At 37.2% G+C, this 25,054-nt stretch overlaps 1 protein-coding gene across 2 annotated transcripts in view; it reads right to left on the reverse strand.

Moving 5' to 3' along the window:
• Positions 1–4,077: 4,077 nt before the first annotated feature.
• brf1a (BRF1 general transcription factor IIIB subunit a) overlaps positions 4,078–25,054 on the reverse strand; it is a 42,490-nt gene continuing 21,513 nt past the window's right edge. For both annotated transcript variants that reach the window (XM_065296440.2, XM_065296441.2), the window contains 7 exons: positions 16,048–16,109; positions 15,716–15,797; positions 15,553–15,608; positions 15,202–15,464; positions 5,497–5,548; positions 4,573–4,726; positions 4,078–4,384 (listed from right to left, as the gene is read on the reverse strand). In XM_065296440.2, coding sequence (XP_065152512.1) covers positions 4,347–4,384; positions 4,573–4,726; positions 5,497–5,548; positions 15,202–15,464; positions 15,553–15,608; positions 15,716–15,797; positions 16,048–16,109 — 707 coding nt within the window. In that variant the 3' untranslated portion in view covers positions 4,078–4,346. The remainder of the gene's footprint in view (positions 4,385–4,572; positions 4,727–5,496; positions 5,549–15,201; positions 15,465–15,552; positions 15,609–15,715; positions 15,798–16,047; positions 16,110–25,054) is intronic.

Here is a 25,054-nt window from a genome sequence, read left to right on the forward strand (position 1 = left end):
ATTTAAAATTTGTTTTGAATTGACTTATAATTTTACTGCATGTATGTACGAGATAGAGGGAAAAGAGAATTTAAGATGATGACGTTTACACAGGGGCGTTGGTAGGGTCAGATGAGATGAGGGGCTCATAAGGGCTCTTAACATGACACCACAACCACAGGAATTGTCATTATGATGATATTAATTGTAATACGAACATTCATTGAATATAACTTATTCATATAGGCTATGATTGGCGGTTCTGTAATCGTGTTCTTGTTTTCCCCCCCCCCCCCTCAGTTCTGCATTTTCCCTGTTCATGATCAACCTTAATTTGTGTCTGTTCTTTTTGATTCACACTTTTTTAAATCCTGATATTTATCATTTGTATTTTCTTTATTCGATAGCCTGCTTAATATTAAACATTTGCATTGTAATCAGTTTTTTAGGTTATCAAGAATTGAGAAATAAATTGTACATTTGGCGGAACAGTTCTATTTTTGTTCAATAACTGACTGTGTGTTGTCAACAGTGCCACCTGAAGGGCGAAGCAGAAACTGCCATGAACAACTCGACACCATACGACGAGCTTTACAGTTTTAATGGAATAAATAGGTAAAAAAAAACACGTGTAAAATAAGCGCAACTGTCCCGCAAATAGACGGGATTTCTATACTATGAAAACAAATTAGAAGTAGTAATAATAATAACAATAATAATTAATAACATTTGTGATCTAAAACGTTTTCAACAAATCCTCAAAAGATTCGGGGCTTGACTAAATAGCTCAAGCCTCGCAAAACTGCGTCACCGGTTTCACGTGAAATATGTTTCACATCTGTAGGAAACAGGTGGACCATAGATATACAGAGGGACAAGTAATGTCTTTACATTATACGCTACTCAATGCTGCCCTCTTGTGACACGGGCTTAAATAACCAAAATACACTCCATCCAACAGGGAAGCTGCAAAGTCCCTCTGATCAATCTGATGCACACGCACAAATAAATCTTCAGGACTATCCAGAATGAGGAGCGTTGTTCATTTAGTATTTTTTGGAAAGGTGACTTACACACTGACTTGACGAGTTAATGAGAATTTGTCTTATCAGTACAACCAGTCAATACTCCCCTCTCATGGCTCATTTTCTTACACCTTTCTCACGGTCTCTGTAAATCTCTCCCACATACGTCAAACAGATTAACCCACAATTTCATCGGTCCCACCCTCAAAGTTGATCTCTGATCAATGCTGCTTTCTCATGTGTCAAAGTAAAAGGTCAAACTATTTGACAGAGACAAGGTTGCACATCAGTGATAAATGGATGATGAGAAAGACAAACTATGGAGAGGTGAGCTGATGTTCATTATACTCACTGTTCAATCAGAGACAATTGAGAAACTGTAAAATTAGATCATGTCTCTGTTCAGCAGCACATATCTGGATACCAAAATATTTTTTCAGAGGCTCCGCGCTTTTACAAACCTTCAAGGCAGGACCCCATCGCACCAGGTAAATGCATACTGTATGACCTTAAGAACTCAGGAAATCTTTCAGCAGCACTTGCCCTGCAGAGATGAGCATGAGGTCACTTAAGATCTCAGTGGATAAGACCTTAGAATTATTTTGGCTTATGTTTATATTCTATGCCAAACCAAAAACAACAGCCCCAGGGGTATGGACCTAACAGATGATCAACCTTTATAGTGCCTTATTTCCCAGAATGCTTTGCCCCATTGGCACTGAAGATAGACTGCTATACGTTGTACTGATAAAGGAAGACAGACACAGTTATAACCAACACAAAAAAGAAAATACAGTAACCACACTGAAGTACAAAACATAGAGAAACCAATATAATTAATTTATACTTGTTTGGGTCTTCTGATCAACATTTTTGAGAGCGCACGATGCGATGTGTCGCTCGTTATGTCAAAATATATGTTCGGCGTGCCACATGAACCTATCTACATCATGCATTATATCAAAATACATGCTTGCTGCAGAGGTTTCTAAGGGGTTTATGATAAAAGACACACTTGCGTTTGCCAGATACTCACATAATTACATGCACAATTAGCTGTTTAGTGTCTTGAGTATTGGTCTCTTTAATCATAAACCCTTCAGCAGGCACATGTTTTGACATGACGCACAATGCACATAGGTTAACATGACACACCGAACACATATTTTGACATGATGAGCCACACACGACACTCCGAACACACATTTTGAATTCACGCCCCTCCAAGAGAAGTCACCTCATGCTACCGGTCCTAATGCTTTGTAATGTTGTCAACAAGAACTTCACAAAAACCAAACCAAACTTTTAAAATGTTTCTTTATATGTATGTTTATATACAGTTTTGGTTTTTAAGGACTAAAAGTATAAAGTCTCACAGCTTCCTTCTGAAGAAGATATTTATTAAACAGAACACAATTTTCAGGATCACATGAAAGTCTTTTTTTGACAGTATTTGTATGTTGTATGTAACATTTATGCTGATGTCAATTGTATCCTCAGTAAAAGATGTTTGGGCCACCTGCTTTATCAGAATGGGTCAAGATATTTCTTACTTGAGTTACATAATCCTGGTTTGCATCTGTAAATCTTTTGGGTTCATTCTCTGCCAAAATACTGTAAAATAAAAAAAATACTAACACATGACTGCTATATAATTTCTATATTTAATTGTTACAGTTTGGTGCATTTATCAAAACGTCACATGTGGCGTGTGACATGATATACATGACAAAAGCAACCCTTTGAATCCTCTTATATTAGAAGGAAATAAATTATACTAATTTGGTCTGGAAGAGAACTAACTATAAATAATATAAAAAACCCTGAAAACATTAAACTCCTACACAAAATGCAGAATACTTTTCTTTAGAAATATACAAGAAAGTTCTCCAAGGACCAACTTTTAAATATCAAGTGTGCTCACATTAAAACACTGTTGATTCTTACTCTCAGACATTTAACTTTAGACAACTATGAAATGTTATTTTGCTATCCTCAATATATTTCACAACAAATCCTCAATTTTCCTAATATGAAAATAAATGTACATCGCATTTTGTAAACACTCAAAATAAAGCCTTTCCATATCCTAACAACATTTATGCGGAATGAATTTTTCAAGCACTCATGTTACTAAACCAGGGAAAAATCAGAAATCAACTGAAATCAAAATCATTATTTCCTAGTCAAATAATAATACCTTGCAAACATTATACTTAAAATAAATAGCGGCCTATTAGCCCAAACTACACCAGTAAGTCGCTGTATAATAAAAAGGCACTAGAAAACCAGCTAAGTGATAGAGCAAAATTTAACACTGTCAAAAACAGCAAACAGAGGTACATCTGGTTTAAAGATTAACACTTTGGTTTTAAAAGTCATAGTATTTCAGGCTTGTACACAGCAATAGTCAAAGGCACGTGTGCATGCACGTCCGCACACAGGGCTTCTGTGGGGCTAATCGCTTTAGTTGTGCAATATCATATGTCATCATTACGCTAAAACACACAGTAATGCAGTTAGCTAGCAGGCTTACACACTCCCAACCAGAGAATCATCTCTCTTCATCCCTACACACACACACACACACACACACACACACACACACACACACACACACACACACACACACACACACACACACACACACACACACACACACACACACACACACACGCACGCGCACGCGCACACACGCTCAAACTCCTGGTTTATCCGCTGTAGGTTTAAATCATTATATATGCATACACATAGCAGCGAATATGTGGCTACCTGATGATTAATGATGGCTGAGTTTGTTACATAACTGCACAGTTCAGGCTCAGGTGTGACTTTGAAAGTTATATATTACATACACGTATGAGCAGACAGCACTTACAAACACACGAATGTGGGGTTTAATCACACCAAACGCGTGAATGAGTGCTTGTTGTTGAGGGCATAGATTCATGTAGTTTGTTCTCTTTTACTTGAAATTTGTTCTTTATCCCTGTAGTGCAGGGATGGGCAACTTCGGTCCTGGAGGGCCGGTGTCCTGCAGAGTTTAGCTCCAACCATAATTAAACACACCTGAAGCAGCCAATTAAGGTCTTACTAGGCATACTAGAAACTTTTAGGCAGGTGTGCTGAGGCAAGTTGGAGCTAAACTCTGCAGGACACCGGCCCTCCAGGACCGAAGTTGCCCATCCCTGCTGTAGTGTGTAAAGTTCACAATTCATCTTCACAAACAGAATCACCAACGCCAGTGAGATGAAGGCTGGATGTCTTTCTTGTGGTAGAAATAAGCAGCAGGATAAGTTAGTGCGTTACGTCCAACGGCGCCCTCACATACATCTTTTAGAGTTAAAATCCATCATCATCGTCTAATTCGAACCCGTAATCTGTAAAAAGGACAGAACAGATACTGTTACTTTCTGAATCATATAGTTATATGGGCTAAAAGTGGCTGGACCTGTCAAATATTTGTAATCTGTGGTAAAGTTCTTAAGGAATAACACATTATGAAACGATCCCCAAAAGACCAAAGGTCATTTAAAATGTGAAGGTTCGATTTTACTGCATAACATACCACCACCACGACCCATTAAATCCATGGCACTGATGCAAGGTTCCTCCTCTTCATCCTCCTCTTCTTCACCTGTAGGATCTTCATATGAAACCGGTCCGCTTTCCACAACAACAGCATTCTGGACAGGGGCGGCCAATGGAAGGCCAGAACCATTCTGAAGATAGAGAATGAAAAATAAAGGAAGGAAAAAAGGAAGAAAGGAATTTTACATCTTAAATTATGGAAATTATGAACTGTTTTGTTTATGAGGGACATCAGGAACACCGCCAATCATAAAGCTAAATATTCCCTGTTGCCAAGTAATGGATAAAGGTTGCCTAGTTACAACAATGCAGAGTTGTGGCCCCTCATACCAATAAAATCATTTGTTTTGTGTAATCGCGCACGTATATGTATTTAAATATAGCCGATTGTAATTATTATATACTAACCCTAATTTACACCCTAATAAAAACTTTACATTACATTTAATATAATTTACTTTACATTTAAGTAAAAAATTCAGTCTAAAATACAGCACTCATAAACACACAAATGTAGGTTCACAACAGAAGCGTGAATGATTGCTTGTTATTTGAGGGCATAGATTCATGTAGTTTGTTCTCCTTTACTTGAAATTTGTTCTCCATCCCTGTAGTGTGTAAAGTTCACAATTTATCTTCACATGATGATGAACCAGGGCCTTTGAGTATCTACTTGAGTATCCAAGACCAGCACTCTAGCTCAAAATAATTTTCTAATTTAGACATGAAAGAGAAAAACTTGATTCTAGGTCAATTTAATATTGATTCATAACGCGGAGGATAAACTAGGTGAAATTTTGGGCCAGAGGCCATTTGAGGGTTGAGGAAAATTGGTTTAATATCTAGAGAGATTCACCAAAACTCTGTCAGGCTGTGAAAGACGGTGATTTAACTCGCTCACCTGGTCAAGAGCCACCTTCTTAGAGGGCTGCGGACATATCAAGGGCTGTAACCTTAAAGATAAAAAGAGACAAAGATAGACCGACATGATTATTAAGAAAAGACGATTCAGAGATTTTCTTTCAAGGTATTGTCAGGGTTCCCACACATTAGTTAACATCAAATTTAAGGACCTTTTAAGGACTTTCCAGGTCCAATACCTACACATTTCAAGTGAGAGCAAGGTTACATTGTGTGATCTTTTGATACATTGTTACAGTTCCCTTTAAAGGGAACTAGCGCTGCGTCACTGCGGTGACACTTTAGGGGTAAGTGTGTCTGAATGTGTATCAAATTCAATGGTGAGGCTTTACTATAAAGAAAGGGTGAAGCGGAAGCCAGGAAGTATATCGCTATCTAAAATATTGCCTAAGACGGCGTTACAGGGACGCAGGAAGTATGGCAAGGGAGACGCAGCGTCTCGTTCCCTTCTCAGGAAAGAACAGTTACATACGCAACTCGAGACGTTTTCAGGTGTCAAACACAAATATGCAAAAAAGCATTTTGGTATGAATCAACATTCGCATACAGAAGATATAAGCATTTAAAGCGAATAGTTTAGCACGTGTGCTTAAAGTCTAACATTTTTATGATATTATCCTCACTACACAGGAAATAATATGGATTTTTTCCAGAAAACTTCTTGCATAAAATATATTCAAGCACTTTCAATGCCCTCTATCTATGTATGTATATTTTCAAATACTTCCTAGGGCCTTGAATTTATTTCCCCAGATTTACAAACTTTCAAGGATTTCAAGGACCCGTGCAAACCCTGTATTGTGGATAAATGTAATAGATTTACTTGTTCAGTGCATTATCTAAAAGTCACTGAGTCATTATAATGCAAATCTTGACACATTATTTAAATTAATTTATTAATTTATAACAAATTGTATACTCTATATATTGTGAAAAAATTATTTTCAAAAAACAAAGCATGAATAAGATGAATATTTGTGAATCAAACACGCCATAAGGTGGTAGACATGGACATGTCCAGCCTTGAATCAACTACCTCGAACCTCACACTGTTATATTTTGAGTACACTTTGTTATTTTTTGTGATTTTCTATTTTCTACATAAAATAATCCTACATAATGTAAAGAACATTCTATAAAAATACAACCCCAATACATTTAAAAAAATCGCATTATATTGGAAAAAAAGAGAAAAGAAAAATTGCAGTATCTGTGAGCTTCGCTATTTAAAAGATAAAATAAAAAATACATATGCCTCATAATCCTAAATCAAAAACATGGATAATAAGACAATCGCTACATCCGCTTCATGGCGACTTTAATATTGACAGATTAAGGTCATGTCAAAGTTTGAAATCAACAAATAAAATTAAACTTTGATCCTCCTCGCTTTATAATTACATTAAGACTTTACAGACAGGGTCACATTTGATCAAAACAGAACAGAAGAACAGATACAGAAAAGGCAGAAGAGCAAGACGGTTGAGAGAAAGTTTTTCCACAGTAATAACATTTCCAAGTAAACATACAGCGGCACAGTCAGGATAATGAGTTTACTCATTATTCCACAGAATTTATGATATGTTAATAAGGTACAGATATGATGATGCGTTACACCCGAAGCATAAATAAGCACTAATCAGATTCATGATTCGCCTGATGTTGAAATATGCAGAAGAGATCCAGTTCTCGTGGGAACACTTCCATCTTTAAATAACCACAAGATGTCCCAAATCTACTCAGACATACATTCTTCGTTCAACTGCAACACATACTTTTTATAGACAGACAGACTTTTATTGTACATAATCTTTTCAACATGTTAAAATTCTCAGGAACTTATCAATGTCGACAGTGCTTCATAACCCAGCATGCGAGTATCATATCAATGCTGTGTTGCCTTCTGTGACGGGGAGCAGTGTTTGGCAGGGCAACATGCGATCGGAGCCAAAAAAACAGTGACAACGTTCTATTCCTGGGAAACAGACTGTTCACAGACAAACGCCACAAGGATGACACATACTGTACGTGAAGGGCTACCACATTGTTCATTCAACTGAGTGGGTCACAGTTATTCAAACACCGAGCACAATGGTCATCATGTGTGCATGCCCTTATTTCATTTCTTTTGTCTGGTTTGTGGTTATGATGGTTTGATTGGTTTCTCTCTGAACATTTTTTCTGACTGACTGCATCGCTTTTACAATCCAGATGCTGATCTTTGTGTATGACTAAGCAGCTGATGTTAATAGTGGTTTATTTTACTGAAGGTGTATGACACCAGACATTATTGCCACAAGGCTTGAGCAAAAATGCACACTTCTCAGAAGAAAGCTTATGGTCGCAGGTAGGGAGGTAAGTTTCTCCTTTTTCCAAGCGTGACCAAAACCTCCTTTTCTGGGTCAACTCAGCCTTGAGATAAACATAATTTTATTTCATCTCTCAGACAGCTCACCTCCTGGTCTTTCAAGAGATGTAGGTTTTTTGCCAGAGAGCTGATTAAGAAAGACTCGGAGCCTACAGCAAAATAAACCACACAGAGAAAGAGAGAGCGAGAGAGATGCTTTTAACACTGCTGTATTACTGCAAATAATTTTTTTATTATTATTTTCAGGGACTTTCCATGTACTATTGAAAGACATGTATACTTTAATATGGTCCTTGTTATTTATTATTAAATAACTAATGGGCATTTCAGATGCGGCAAGCAGTGAAATCACTGTGCGGCTACAGCTTTTCTCGTATACTGGAAGCTTTTTGAGCAGCATTTAATGCAAATACGTTTAACTATGCCTGCTGTGAAGAGGAGCAAGGTATGAGGACCAACTCCTTTCCACCTTTGTAACCGCCCCAATTTTAGGCTTTCCTCATGTCTCCTATTGAAAATTAACTAGACCCTCGCGACTGCTGTGTGCACTGTGAAACGCCCATATCACTGCATCCGAAATCACATATTTCTATACTAACAGTATATAGTTTGTCAAAATTAGCGGGCAAAAAGAAAAGTTTGTCTGAATTCAAACGTACTATTTACCTACTAGTGTGCGTAAATGTTTGATAGTCAAGGAAAACCTATATAGCATTTTACTAAGATTATAATCTACTTATTAAGGACAATACAAATTGCAATAATACTATATATTCTATTATAAAGGGGAGAGCGGTGGCGAAAGTACAATTTAAGTAAAACGACTTAAGTATAATTTCACTTTAAACATAAGTAGTGAATTGTTACTTTTGACCCCACCTGCAGGGATAAAAGTATCACACAGGTGAGTCAAAAGTAACACAACAAAACAAGATAGATGTATGTGTTGCACATATTTTATTAAATATACATGACTATGACCTTGTTTATTTGTAACTGCAAACATATTTTGTCATTTATCTTTGTAAAAAATTATGAGATTACATTTTTATTTTAAATTTTAGTTTTATAAATGTTTCAAAAGCAACCAACAGTACAAACTTAAATTGTTGAGAATAATTTTTTTTAACAGTTTGAACCCTATGAAAATGAAATTAAATCAAATTAATCAGCATATACAATAGTATTAGCAGCGGGACAAAAGTAACAAGTGTTACTTTCATCCCGACAGGATCTCCTCACATTTAAACACAATTTACTTTTATTTTGAAAAACTCTGAGACATCAAACTTAAGGATGTGTTAGAGCAATAAATAACCTGTAGATTGATCAGTATTGTAAAACATGAAATGAGAAACACAACGCGTTAAGAAAAAATGACCGCTTTAGGAATTTATTTTTCATGGTTGAAAACACCTTTCTGGATCTACACAGAGAAAACGGGGAGTAAATAACAATATTTGTCAGGTCTGTCAAGGGTTTGTGTGCTAAAGATGCTGTCATAGTCTGGGATGTAAATGTTATCAGGGCTCAGAGAAAATCGCTTTGTTACTTTCGTCTCCCACATTACTTTTGCCCTGGTTCTCCCCTATACTATATCTTTAATAATTTCTCTGTTTTTTGGTCTTTTCCTTCATATTTCTTGTGAAGCATGCTTTGAAGCAAAGCAACATTGTAAAAAAGGGCTATATAAATAAATCTTAAATAATGTGAGAAGAAAGAAAAAAACCAATCATTCATCAACAACTAGTAAAGTTGGGAGATAAAGTAAAGAGAGACTGACAGTAAAACCATGGCTCTAAATGCATTTCATATAAAGAAATGCAGCTACTGGCATCAAAACTTTTTTTTATAATTCATTTTAGCAACACATTTTAAGATGATTACTATCAGACTTTTAAAACTGCTACTGTTAGCACCATAGACTGAAAAAAAAGATGGACGACGTCGTTCGCTCACTTACATTGGTGAGAAGCCGTTAGTGACCCGTTACAGCGCTGACATGGGTCTTGAGTCTGCGCAGTACCGATTTCGGGACCAGTCATGCGCAGTAGTGACCAGAAAGTAAAGCCGCAAAATCAATGCCCTCCCTCTGTGAATGCGCATATCACAGCTGTCAATCATGACGTAACACCACTGTTTTTATAGCATTAAATAACTAACTAAAAACCAACTTATTTTAAAAACAAACACTTGAATTTACATCAGCGTGATAAAAACTACAGTAAACGACAGAAACCAGCTTCTGAAAAAAGATAATTGAAGTGTAATTAAATTGTTTAGTTGGTCTCAAGTCCCATTGAATAACATGGGGGAGGCGGGGTTTATGACCTATACTAGGACTGGGGGGGCGATCGAGACGTTTTGGCTTCACTTTTCAGGGCTTGTGCGGCACGCTTGGTAAGCACTTTTTCAGTAATTATGCATAATTTTGCCATTATTCTACAAATGTTCTGTAAAAGAGATCTTTTTATTTTGCCGTCCTGCACCATGAGTTTTATTTATAACAGCCAGTTAAACACACTCCTGGGTTCTGCTCTATTTTGTTTGTTTCCATCTAACAGTTTTTCAATACAGGAATATTTTTCATCCCCATGAACGTCCCAAAGCAACCTAAATAAGTCACATTTATGTTCAGTGGATTTAACCCTAAATCAGCCAATTATAAAAGGCTTCCAGAAGACTGACCAACCGACTAGTTGTTCAGACAACCAGCTGTGCTGCAGCTTGGCACATTTGTAGTTGAGGATGACAGTCTATGGAACAGCTGTGTGAGAGAAAGCGAGATTGTTTAATTACCAGATGTGTGATGGTGTGAGATGGCGATTTCTGGCACTCCAGGTGTGAACGTCTTCATGAGATGTTTCATGTACTGATACAAATGAAGTGTTGAGAACAAAAGACCGGTCGGTACGCCACAAAAATGAGAACAATCCGTCTCAGGTTCTCAAAAACCTTCGCCTCCAACACACACTCTAATGAAACCTTTGCCATTTCAGGAAAATTACATTGGCTCACACGCACAGTTGCTATAACCTCAATTTACAGTGAATGTAGAGCTACGGGTGAAAAAACGAGCAGAAAAGGGGGATAGAGGGGGAAAACAGCAGGGGGCAATTATCTGTGCTATTTCTGGAACAGAGGGAGAGAATGAGAGACTTATTAAATTTAAGGTACAGACAAACAGAGAGATGAACAGACCAGCAGATGGGTTGATGTTCAGGTAATTGCAGGAGGATGTCAGGAACATGCTGTAAAAATACAGCAGAGGGGCAGAAATGGGAGGTTACGTGTGTCAGTGCATAACACAGTACATAATACCTCAAATTTGTCATAGACGGTGAATTGAACTTGCAGTACAATGGCTTTACTGTCTGCATATTAAAGCACAGACACACACACACAAACACAAACACACAGAACTGCAAATTGGGTTTCTGTGATAAATTCGGCTTCAGCTTGAACAAGGCAATTTTTAAGAGAAATGAAAGTGTGTGGAAGAGCTGGGTGACACAATAAAGGATTTATTTAATTTATTATTTATTTTAAAATTCAGGTGATCTTGATGATAATATAAAATAAAAACCACAATAATATTAAAGAGCACCTATTGTCCAATTCACATTTTTTTTATTTACTTTGGTGTGCCAGTGTGTATTAGTACATGTTAACTATATGCAAAAGGTACATACCCCAAAGTAAAAGTAATTGTCTCCAACGTAAATCTCTTTTCTTGGACTACATCAAACACACGGACTGAGGCAACAGTTTACTTCCTGGGAGTGTTGATATAGACAAGACCGACATTATCATAATTCCGGAATTTCACCGAATCTTTCGTCACATTTCCGGCTGACGTCAGAAGTAATCAGGCCAATCACAACGTACAGATTAGCTGGCCAATCAGGGACACAGCGCTTTTCAAATCCGTCCGTTTCAGGAAGAGAGTGAAATCTGGAGCTACAAAAATGTACGGTATGTAGAAAATAATGTGTTTTTACCATAAAACACGCAAACATATTGTACTATACCAAATACACAAAATACAGTTGTTTTTAGCAATGAAATAGGTGCTCTTTAATGGAGTTTTATTTGGATATTAAGCTTTTTAAAGACTATGTCACTAGACTTATTTCCTAATCCTTCCTTGTCTCACGACTTGGATGTATGACAGCTACAGTATAAAATAAAAAAAATTAATAGCGTCTCCATTTAAAACTTAAAGCTCACGTAACACACGCTGTTTCTGCATTGCTGATGTTAATCTGGAGTAACTATAGAGTAGTATTACATTCTTTATATCTCCGAAGAGTCTTTAGTTTAATCAGATTTATAAAATAAATATTAGCTTTACCAAATCTTTCCAATAACGTACGAAAAAATGAAGAAGGAGGAGTTACTACCGCGGGAGGAGCAAGTATGACTCATGCAACACCATACAACACTGTTTAACTTATGATTCACTACACGTTCGTGTCATTTATATAATATGCACGCGCCCATTTCCAACATAAGACAGAAGTCTTAATTACCGCATGCAACTCAGAATAATGAATAATGGCATTTGCCCGGTTGGGAAAATCCAGCGCATCAACGACACAAGCAAAACTCCACAGCTACCCCGGATAATAAACTATATTGTTTTCATAAGGCTAGCTTTCTTCTCCTTGCATCCAAAACACACACTTCTTCTTTCGTGCCATTGTTGAGTCTATATATGAAACAAAGCTATCGTGTGAAGTAATGTTTGTAAGTTCTAGCGTCTCCCGTTGATTGAAGGGTGGGCGGGGTTTTCCGGGTGAAGTGCCCATATAAAGAAGTACTACGTATAGAAAATAGTGATGCGCGGGTCAGCGTTTTTTCCAACCCGCGGGTCCCGCTTTTATGAAATATTTGGCCCGCCCCAACCCGCCCCGCAACACTGTATCTATTTTCACAACCCTCACCGCCCCGCGCCCGTGACCATTAAAACAGACATACTAGGCATTAGTAATGTTATTAAAAAGAGGCTTTATTTCAGCCTAAAAGTGCTTGGAAACAGCCATTAGATTACATCGCCCTCTAAACTGGCAACAACATACGCGAATGAACCATAGAAACCAGTATGGTCATATTAATATAGAGATAGGATAATGATAAACATTTTCAACATTTACAAAGCAGCGTTTGTATTATCTATTCACAAATTCTCTACCTTAATTTCTCCCGCAGATCGTCTTTCATCTTTTATTTCTCCGTTTGTTTTGTTGTTGTGGCTGGCAGCAGGAGCTACTTGGTGCTTCCGTGAAGCTAAAGGTTTGGGGATATCAAGTTACGTTGCGGAAATTACATTGCCACATAGGCCCCACATTCAAGTTACAATTTCTTTACCCGTCCAAACCCGACCCGCGGGTTACCCACTAATAAAAAAAACCTGAAACGTCAGCTGGACCTGTAATCGAAAAAAATTCTCCGAAACTTGTACGAACCCTGGCGAAGTGCATTCTGCACAGAAATACTCTGTAACACGCCCAACTGCTTTTTTGACACTTTGCCTAAGTTTAGCATGAGGAAACAACTCTATAACTGTGTTAATAAGTCAGAATGCTTGAAATACCATTGAACCCCCCCTTTAAACAGCGAAACCAGTAAGAGGCCTTAAGAACCAAGACACATTTCTACCGATTCATAACTGAAGTATGACACTAAAAACTTTTTAGTACGTGAAAAATATGCAATATATTATGAAGAGCTCAGATGCTAAACCCGCTAAGTGCGTCTGACATGTTTTCTTGAAAATAAATTTTTCTTAATCTATTCTGATTTTATTTAATCTCATTTGACAAATGTAGAATTTAGCGGCTTTTGCATCTGAGGTTAATATTTCTGTGCATTATGAATAACCTGTGATCAAAAGGCTAATAAATATTATTTAATTACCTTTTATTTCTACAACACATTTCCCAAGTTACAGAAAACATCTTAGAACGAGAAAATGAAACAAAATATTTTTATCCGTAAGCACTAAGCAAACAAAATAAGTGAATATATCAAAATTGAATGAGAAGACACCATTGAGCTTTAAAAGACATACCACTAAATAATACAAAAACTTCCATTCAGACACACAGCATTCAGTAAAGAGACTGTAGCCTGTTATTATTTTTGTGTGTGTGTGTGTGTGAGAAGACACAGACTGACCTGCTGTTGTAACAGTGTAATGGCTTTTAAAAGGTTGCTCAGATTGGTACCTCACCTTTCCATTCACAAAAAAAACGACATAAAAGCTGCTTTCAGAATGAATGATTCAACAGATCAATCCTGTTCACTTCAACCATTCATTCAGCAACGGGTAAAACACCACACATGGAATAAAAAAGAGAGTGACTCAAAAAAAAAGAGCAAAAGAGAGACAGAAAGAAAGAAAGAGAAGGATGCTCATCGTTCCATGACATCGGCCTTCATGCGGCATGACAAACTGAATGTGGAGCACATTTGTGCCTTTCCTTCAAAAGCGAATATCCATTACTAATTACAACCTAGATAAATCTTTAACCAAAGATCAACAAGTGCTGAATAGAAATGAGCTCACAACCTAAACACAGTAGTAAAACACCACACACATGAAGGGAGGATGCCAGGGAGGGGACCAAAACGGGAGCTCGCTTTAAATATGTGCTCTAAACTTTAATGTCTTCCATACCAGCATTTAGAGACTAAATATAGAGCAGACTATGCTTTTCTAACTGACCATATGTACGAGTCTCTCTGTCACACACCCATAGTTAATTTAGCTTACCATTTGCTATTCTTAACAATCATTCAGACCTGCCCTGTAAAGCACAAAAGGGTAAAAGACATAAAGAGACCTTTCACATTTGTAGCCCAACCCACAAAAGCTCCCTCTTCATTAGCTTTGCGTGGAAAACTAATCCAAATCAAATGATAATTTAAACTGATCTACATGAAGCATTTGTCAAAGACTATTCGTAAATAAGTCAAGCAAAAGGTTTGTTAAGAAACATAGAAAAACAAGGGTGGGTGTATGAAGTAGATGAAGATGTGATTAAAGACTGCACACACCACTTTCGAACACACAAGCTTACTAAAAAAAAAACAGATCCATAAATATTTGTATATGTGTATAATAATGTTAAAATATCCAGCAACCCTACAAACAGTAGCCACTGTACAGAAACAATGTATATACACTGTTAAAATATTATAGCAAATTGGGACGCAGCTTTTTAGGTGAGAAAATAAAAGTGTGAATTTTTAAGAGGAGAATGTATGATCGTGACATGACAGGTTGGAAATGAGGGCTTAATAGCTCCATACCTCTTGCCAAAACTGCTGACGGTTTTGCTCATCTTCGGTGAAGACAGATGGGGTTTCGGCTGGCGGCTCGCGGGGGTTCTTTTCAACCCATCGGAAGGTTCTTCTGACTGGCGAGTGGGACTTTTTGGGTTTGATTTATTCAAGTCTTTCAGAACATCGTAGTTTATTTTAGTAGAAATGCGTTTCCGTTCTAACATCTTCTCAATGGCCTCGTCTGCAGTGCTGGCGTTAATCGGCTCACGCCTCTTCCCTGGCTTTCTTGTCTGTGAATCGCAAATACAGAAATAAGGAGGTAAACAAACATACATACACTTCACACCTACAACCGCCTTTTATGAAACATTGCATTACCTTCCGTTCTTTATATGTACCTTCCTCCTTTTCCTTTGCTATTCTTTCTTCCTTTTCTAAAGGAAATAGAAACACTGTGTCAAATATAATTAACATATCCGCTTGGTTAAAATTAATCTGCCACGGTTAAAATGAACAAACCGGACCGTTCCACCTCTCCCACCTTTCTGTTCTTTGAGGTAGTCTGCGTTTTGAATCATCCACAGCTCGGTCTTTACCTTTATTTCCTTCTCATTTAGGATGTACTAGGAGGAAAAATAAAACACAGTCAACAAAACATCATCGATCATCCTGACATGCTGAATGCTTTAACTTCAACTGACAGGCACCGTAAATAGCAACATCTCATATTTCACTTTATTACATTGTAATTCCATTAATTCATTTCAGCTTTCAGCTTTATACAATCCTGATGATGTCATTTCAAACACTTCTTATAGTGCTATGGGTAACAAGTAAATTATCATGCCGTTATCATGAGAGGTCAAAACTTACCCGATCGATCTCATCTTCGTCGATACCGCTAAGGTCTAGCTCACCATCTTCGCTCTCTGCATCTGATGAGGAAAAACAAACAAGGTTTCTATAAAGCCTTATCTAATGACAAAACACGTATGTCTCATTTACAGACATTAGAAGCAGGCAGTTGAATTAATAATGGATATATGCAAAAAAGTGTTTCAATGTGGCCTCATGGTCAGGACAAATGCATTTTTGCATGGTTTTTGCAATGCTGAGAGAGTGAAAAATCCAAATGCATTGTGTATGGGATACATATTACTCATATTTACATTATAAATAGAGATCACATCAGTATGCAGTAAAAATGCACAATTTGAACAAACACTTCATGTCTATTTACGATATGATCTGAACATCTTAACACACGTGACCCTGCTTGTGAAAACCCAACTAAAGCCATCTTTTGTGATTTACCAATAATCCTATATAAGAAACAATCTGTGAAAATATAACTAGGGCTGTGCAAAAATATCGATTCAGATAACTATCGTGATAAAAAAGCCACAATAGTGTATCGATATTTCGATATCTAGTGTCGGTATTAAAAAACCATCAAATCCCTCTGTGTGCGTCAAACGACCTCCTCCACCGCTGCTGTAGTTGTCGCTGTCCAGTTGTCCATCATATACGGCCATTTGGCCAATGCCTCAGAAGTTAGCGGGAGTGAGAAAATGGCAGAAAATTTTAAGCGACTGCAGATTTCAAATCCAACGTGTGGAAGCACTTTGGCTTAAAAAAAGAGTAAAAAAATTCTCTATAATTTTTTTGAAGTATTGAAGAAGTATTGCAATGTATCGCACCATGCACCTTATTGTAACGTATCCCGATATATTGCATCGTGGCACATGTATCGTATCCTACTGCGAGGCCCTTGCCAATACCCAGCCCTAAATATAAACCTGACATATTTATATTGACTAAGAAACGTCATGTCAAACATTAAAAATAAAGTAAAAAAATAAATCGTCATGTCAAACATTAAAAAATAAATCGATGAGTGAAATCAAACTTTGATGCTCCTTATCTCAAAATTAGATAATGACACAGACAGGGTCACTAATGTTTCATCTGAGAGTTGTGTAGAGTAGTGTGCATTTCAAGGGTTAAAGACAACAGGATTTTACCAGGATGGCTTTGAATGACAGCTTCAAAACATACAGGTTTTTATTTACAGGTTTTTATTTTATTTACACCAAGCCAGTTGTTTATAAAACGGTTAGTGCAGATACACAGAAAATCTCAGTCCAACCCCAAAACCTTAAAATCTCCTTTTAAGGAAAATCACATGGCAAACAAGCCATACACAAAAACAAACACACATACACTTGAGAATGAGTTTAAGACCTGCTCTAAGGCAAAGACCACAAAGTCCTCTGGCCTGCTGGGATCATTATAACAGAGATTCAACAACAGCAGAAACATCCAGTGCTATTCTCCCTTTGCCTAGTTTTCCTCTTTTTCAAATCCAGGACTTCCCTTCCCCCAGCCCTAGACTCTTCTCTTTCTGCCTGGAGATTGTTGGCAACGCTTCACAAGTTTGCTTTATAGAGCATCTCTCTCATGCTGTAATGGGGATTGAGTTAGAGAGAAAAAAATTAAATGTTAGGGAAATTCTGGTTTCTCGCTTCTGAGCAGGGAGACCTTAATGCCAACAGATCCCATGAGTCAGGAAACATGACCTTATCTTAGCACTCAGATCTTAACACAGACAGATGAAACAAACGCACACACCAACACTGCACATTAAACACACTGTTCCATGACTCACACGTGTGTGATGTAGTGAATGTGAATAGCAGATTTGAGTTTCAACAGGTAAAATAAAACCACATCAGAGAGAGAAACGTGATACTAAGTGCAGCTGGATCCATCAAAAGTAGATGAATCAAAAGAAAGAGGGTTTCATCTTCCCTGCTAGGGCTGGCACGAGTTCTAAACTTCAGCAGACCATACGAATACTAGTCAAATTCTTAATTAAAATGTTTTAAACTGTTCAAAAAGTTTTTTGTATTCCTGTAGCTTAATTGGAAGAGGATTGCGTTAACAACAATGTAAAGGTTGTGGATTCAATTTCAAGGGAACACACAATGTGCATACATTGAATGCATTGTGTTGAGACCAATCGTTTGCTGTGCTGTGTTTACTTAATTATGTATATATAAATACACACACATACATAAATTATATACAAATATAAACATATATACATATATGTGACCAGTCACGGAAAGTAGGGACACAAGTCGGATCTGGGCATTTTGAGTTATTCACAGATTCTGAAAGTGCAGTTTCTAAGCTTTCCAACGATGTGTAACACATGAAAATCTGATAAGATTTGGAGAAGTTGTGGCCATTTGAATATAGGAACTCAGAAATACTCAAACCGAGAAAATCGAGACGAAAGGGACTCTTCTTTTCAGCTGGGGGAGACAATAAGGCTCATTTACATCTCATTTAGCTAACCCATGCCCCCTGTAAAACCCTTTTTGAGATGTTCTAGCATCATATGTAGTATTTTATGACCAAATGACAACCCGCAAAAATAAACATGACTCTTTTACCTTTGTGGGGATCACAAGTCGAATCCAGTCTGTTTCAGATTATCCAATGACCATTATTTGTCCACAAATGCGTATAATCCGTGAAATATAGATTGTTTACATCAGATTTAGCATGAATGTCTGGTAATACAATATAATATATAATCTGAAGACTATTTAAATCGTAACATGTAAGGGTATATGAGCTTACACCCCGTTAAACACATGAACCCGCCTTCAAAGTTTGTATTTAAAATAGGGAAGTAGTATAATAGATCATCCAAACAGCGCCGTCGAAAACATGACATCCTTTAGAGAGGTTACCAATGGCTCGCTCGTTCCTCCATCAGCCAATGACTTCATGGAAAATATTGATAGACAAAACATGTAGCCAATTATATGAAGAATACAACTATATCTGTGTAACTTCTGTGTGTTTGGACTCATGCTGCGCTGCAAGAACTGACATACAGATGACGTCAAAGTACCGCGAGAGCGAGTCGAAATTAAACTACTCCGTAAGATTTCTTGAAGTGCTCTCGCGGTACTTTGACGTCATCCGACTGCGGCGCCGCATAAAGTCAGTGACGCGGCTGACGTACGATGCGGCTGACTGTTATTTGTTCCGCCCCAGCTTCTTTTATTTTTCTTTTGTTTTGTGCGCCCGAGCTTTACAGTCTGGGGAGACGCAGGCTATAAGTTTGAAAAAAAAAAAAAAACTTAGCAAACATGTCTGAGGAACAGGGCAGCGCGTCACTACAGTCACGTGACTTCACGCTCGAGCCGGAAGAGAAGACAATGCTGAATAAAGTCGTAATTCTGCTATTTTTGGACCAAACTGTATTTTCGATGCATCAACACAATCTTACTGACCCACTGTTGTCACATGGACTACTTTGATGATGTTTTTTCTGGACATGGAAACCATACATAGATTTTCAATGAAGGGGAAAGCTCTCGGACTAAATCTAACGATAAAACATCTTAAACTGTGTTCCGAAGATGAACGGAGGTTTCCGAGTTTAGAACGACATAAGGGTGAGTCATTAATTACATTATTTTCATTTTTGGGCGAACTATCCTTATTTAGTAGTCACGCTGTTCCCTTTGGGGGCGGAGGCGAAAACACAAGCTTATACAGTATGTAAATATACACACAGACAATGACGCCCCCCGCTGCACGCTAGAATCTCCGGAAAAACAAGCCTATTTTAACCGCAAAATGTACGCTTTTAAATATACAAAAACTGCTATCTCAAACATGGAGAGGCTTCTTCGTGATCTTAACTAACAGATTCTGCAATAAAACGAAAATCACAAATTTCGGAAAAAAAACTTTGTTTCTCATTTTCTCGAAACTTGTGCTGCCGACTTGAGTCCCTGGTTTTGTGACGGGTCACATATATATATATATATATATATATATATATATATATATATATATATATATATATATATATATATATATATATATATATATATATATATATATATATATATATATATATATATATATATATATATATATATATATATATATATATATATATTAGGGGTGGCACGGTCCATGAAAAAAATCCGAACCGTTCGGTTCGCTTGTCTCGGTTCGGAGCGCGTGTGTACCGCACGGTTCAACGGTTCATGACATGCGCAATGTAGTCTCATGCCCTGTATGTGACCTCAGATAGCGTGTTTCCCTTTCGCGCGAAAGAAGAGGTGACTGGTTTGGAGTATAAGTACTGCAGGTTATATTACGTGTAGAAATGGCAAGTGGGAGAGAAAAGGAAGTCTGCCCGCAGTTGGAGGATGCGCCAGCGTCGTATAAGTTTGGTGTGTGGAAACATATTTTTATTTCATGTTACTTATGATGACAGCGGAAATAAAACAATAGATAGAACTGCAGTCTATGGGTTGAATGTGCTCGAACCGCCACAGGAGACCGCCTTCTCTCCGACCATTTATCTAATCTGAGGTACTGACAACAATGTTTTACGTCTTTTCGTATTCAGCGCTATTTTTAGCCTTTCATTGATAAAATTAAAGCGGCTGATTTCCGCGTAGTTTCATTTTGCTAGCGTGTGAAAGTTGCGCGATCTTATTTCAGAAATTGCCCCTCAAAGTAATCAGGACAGAAGTGGTCAAAAGTGGACAAAAGAGACTTAAAGAGATTTAAATATTACAGGTGCAAAGGTTATGTTTCTCTCTCGTCCACATAAACTCTCTGCAGTATTAAAGCAGCCTCTCAGTGATAAATCTAAGAGCTACACTGAAGTTGGCATTTTAATAAATGCAAGTTATCTTTGTGTGCTAAAAATGCACATAAAGTTTATGTAGATGGCAATACACATTCTCTTTTGCCAAATAAATGAAAAGCATGTTGAAATCATCAATGTCTTCCCTCTTGCTCTATCAAAATCTCATCTGGCTTTCCTCAGAGATGGTCCCAATAATGTGCTTAAAGTCAAATTCAGTTTGTGCATGATTACATGATATAACTTTTTTTAATACTGTATCCTACATTATGGATAATTAATACATTAATAAGATAATACATTTCTGGAGTGTTAAAAATTTAAAGAAAAAATAACAACAAGAACCGTACTGAACCGTGAACCGTGACCATAGAACCGTGATACGAACCGAACCGAGGGTTTTGTGAACCGTGCCACCCCTAATATATATATATATATATATATATATATATATATATATATATATATATATATATATATATATATATATATATATATATATATATATATAAGGGGTGGCACGGTTCACAAAATCCTCGGTTCGGTTCTTATCACGGTTCTATGGTCACGGTTCTCGGTTCAGTACGGTTCTTGTTGTTATTTTTTCTTTGAATTTTTAACACTCCAGAAATGTATTCTTTTATTAATGTATTAATTATCCATAATTTAGGATACAGTATTAAAAAAAGTTATATCATGTAATCATGCACAAACTGAATTTGACTAAGCACATTATTGGGACCATCCCTGAGGAAAGCCAGATGAGATTTTGATAGAGCAAGAGGGAAGACATTGATGATTTCAACATGCTTTTCATTTATTTGGCAAAAAAGAGAATGTGTATTGCCATCTACATGAACTTTGTGTGCATTTTTAGCACACAAAGATAACTTGCATTTATCAAAATGCCAACTTCAGTGTAGCTCTTAGATTTATGACTGAGAGGCTGCTTATATACTGCAGAGAGAATATGTGGACGAGAGAGAAACATAACGTTTACACCTGTAATATTTACATCCGTCTCTTTTGTCCACTTTTGACTACTTCTGTCCTGATTACTTTGAGGGGCAATTTATGAAATAAGATCGCGCAACTTTCACACGCTAGCAAAATGAAACTACGCGGAAATCAGCCACTTTCGTTTTATCAATGAAAGGCTAAAAATAGCGCTGAATGAAAAGACGTAAAATGTGTTCAGTACCTCAGATAAATGGTTGGAGAGAAGGCGGTCTCCTGGGGCTGTTCGAACACATTCAACCCATAGACTGCAGTTCTATCTATTGTTTTATTTCCGCTGTCATCATAGGTAACATGAAATGAAAATGTTTTCACACACCAAACTTATACAACGCTGTCGCATCCTCCAACTGCCGGCAGACTTCCTTTTCTCTCCCACTTGCCATTTCTACACGTAACATAACCTGCAGTTACTTATTCTCCAAACCATATAACGCTATCTGAGGTCACATAAAGGGCATGAGGCTACATTGCGCATGCCATGAACCGTTGAACCGTGCGACACACACGCGCTCCAAACCGAGACAAGCGAACCGAACGGTTCGGATTTTTTTCATGAACCGTGCCACCCCTAATATATATATATATATATATATATATATATATATATATATATATATATATATATATATATATATATGTGTCTGTGTGTGTGTTTATACATAATTATTATACACAGTACACCCACATATATTATGTAAACAAAAACCTTTATTCTGCAAATGAAATGATTAGTCGCGACTAATCGTGGGTCAGCTCTAGTGAACAGTTACAAAAAAATTACGTATCAGTCTAGTTAATGAAACCAGTCATAAAACTGTGATAGGACTTTAATTTTACTTTGATTTAGAACCAAAGTACCATTAAACTCGGAGTACGGTCTGTTTTTAACGTGTACACGAAGTAGGGATGCATAACGATTAATCGCAATTAATCTATAGCAGAATAAAAGTTTTTGTTTACATGATATATGTGTGTGTGAACTGTGTATAATAATTATGTATATATAAATATGCACACATGCATGTATAATTTTAAGAAAGTATATACATTTATTTATATATTAAGTATTTATATTTAAATATAATTTAAATTATACATAAATATAAAAATGTATATACACATGTAAACATTTCTTAAACATATACATGCATGTGTGTGCATGTATTTATACAAAGTTATCATACCTAGTTCACACACATATATGATGTAAACAAAAACTTTTATTCTGCTTTAGATAATCGCGATTATTCGTTATGCATCCCTAAAACGGACATATACACTGTCAAAAGCATTCAACGCAAACGTATGCACTGTCAGAGGTTCAATGTATGCACATTAAGCCAAAATGCAATGCATGTCCTGGGCTACATACTACATTTTCCTGCAGATGCATGTGCGAAATATGCATACATTGTATGCTGGATTTAAAAAATCCGGCAGTGCGAGTACAGTACAGACGCACTCTTCTATTAACAAAAATTGCATCACACGCACTGTACGCAGACCCTCAAAATTGACTTTATTTGGGCCTTTACGTTTGACATCCATATTACCTGAATAACCTCACCTAAAACCAGACAAACACACACATACACACAAAAGACTTAAAAGATTTAAGTGCAACAAATTACAAAGGAGAGAGAAAACAAATTACCAACTCCACCTAACAACTAATCATTCTTTCTCCCTCTTAATCTATTCTTCTCTATGATCTTCAATCCAAAACCATTTTTGCCCTAAGGGCAAATTTTGTAAAAACACTGAACATACACTGCAATGCTAACGTGTAATTTGACTGTGTCTTTTTGTGTGTGTGTGTGTTCAGGAACAGTTCAAAGGCCCTCTCAGGAACACCTGTTCAGTGTCAAGCACTGTGTCCGACTAAAGACGTACAGATATGTCTGGACTGACAACTCCTTTTATCCTCTTCCTGGACCATATTCACTATTGAACACAAGCAGGAGCTCCCCAAATGCAATCATTTGATAACGTCACTCAAACTGACTGGATGGTCAGGAGAACAAACGCTGAATGCCAGGGAAGGGAATGGATGGACAATAGTGATGCAAAGATATGGAATGGGAAGGGAGGGGTTATTTTGGAGGAGAAGTGGGCAGACAGGCCTATTAAAAACTGACCCCTTCTTACCCCTCAGACTTCCCAGGGGAAGCCCCTCGCCCACTCACACACCTGCTACAACCGCCTACATCGCCCAGAGGCTGAAGAGAAAAAAAAAACGAACGGGAATGTCAAGAGAAAGGATACGCATGTGCTTTTTCTTCACACTCTACTGTTCATGTGCACATCACAGATGGGGGAGGGTTACAATGAAATGTAAATGTAACAGAGAAGGACGGGGAAAATGATTCGAACAGATTTTATTCATGAGATTCTCCCATTCTCACACGTTCAGTTGCCTTTCAGGTGTTAAATCTTGACAGGAAAATCAGCCTCATGGGGGCCCGCACACAGATTTTTCTGTCAATGTATGTTAACGGTACGCTGGATGTGTCTATCACATGAATATAGCCTCCTGCAGACATTCGTGTTTTCCCTGCAAGTCTATCGGGGAGTCAAACTTTCATGATGTCATATTCCTCACAGATAGTAGCGGTCTTGTCAGATGACATCACATCACTGTCAGTGCTTCAAACATTCTTCATTAGCCGAAAAGCAAAGCAATAAATGAGCAACAGGAATGACAAGAAACAGAATTAAACAGCAGAATAAAATAAGGAAAACTAAACCCATAAATCACATATGTGTCAGGTTTAAAATAGCAAAAAGTTATGTTATGACAATTTCGTAGTTAAACGGTTTCTAAAACTAGATACTAATCTATCAAAGTCACAACCAGGGCCAGAAAATACATAAAATATTAAGATATATCAAATATTCATAAATGTAAGATAATTGTGCTGGCAATATGAATTAATTATACATTGTGTGTTTTAGGATTATTTTAATGTGCTGTTTATTTGACCATAATGTTTTCTAAAGACTGCAACAGTGGATTCGTTTTTTGATCACTCCATGCTTTGGGAAATATAATGCTGCGTTCAGACCAGCCATGGTAGATGCGTCAAGCGGTAGACGCGATTCCGCCTCGTACGCGCGAATGGCACGAATTGAGCTTTGCCGCGGCAAACGCGCAAGTTGAAAATTGGA

Source organism: Paramisgurnus dabryanus, chromosome 20 (assembly GCF_030506205.2).
Source record: "Paramisgurnus dabryanus chromosome 20, PD_genome_1.1, whole genome shotgun sequence".
Taxonomy (NCBI): Eukaryota; Metazoa; Chordata; class Actinopteri; order Cypriniformes; family Cobitidae; genus Paramisgurnus; species Paramisgurnus dabryanus.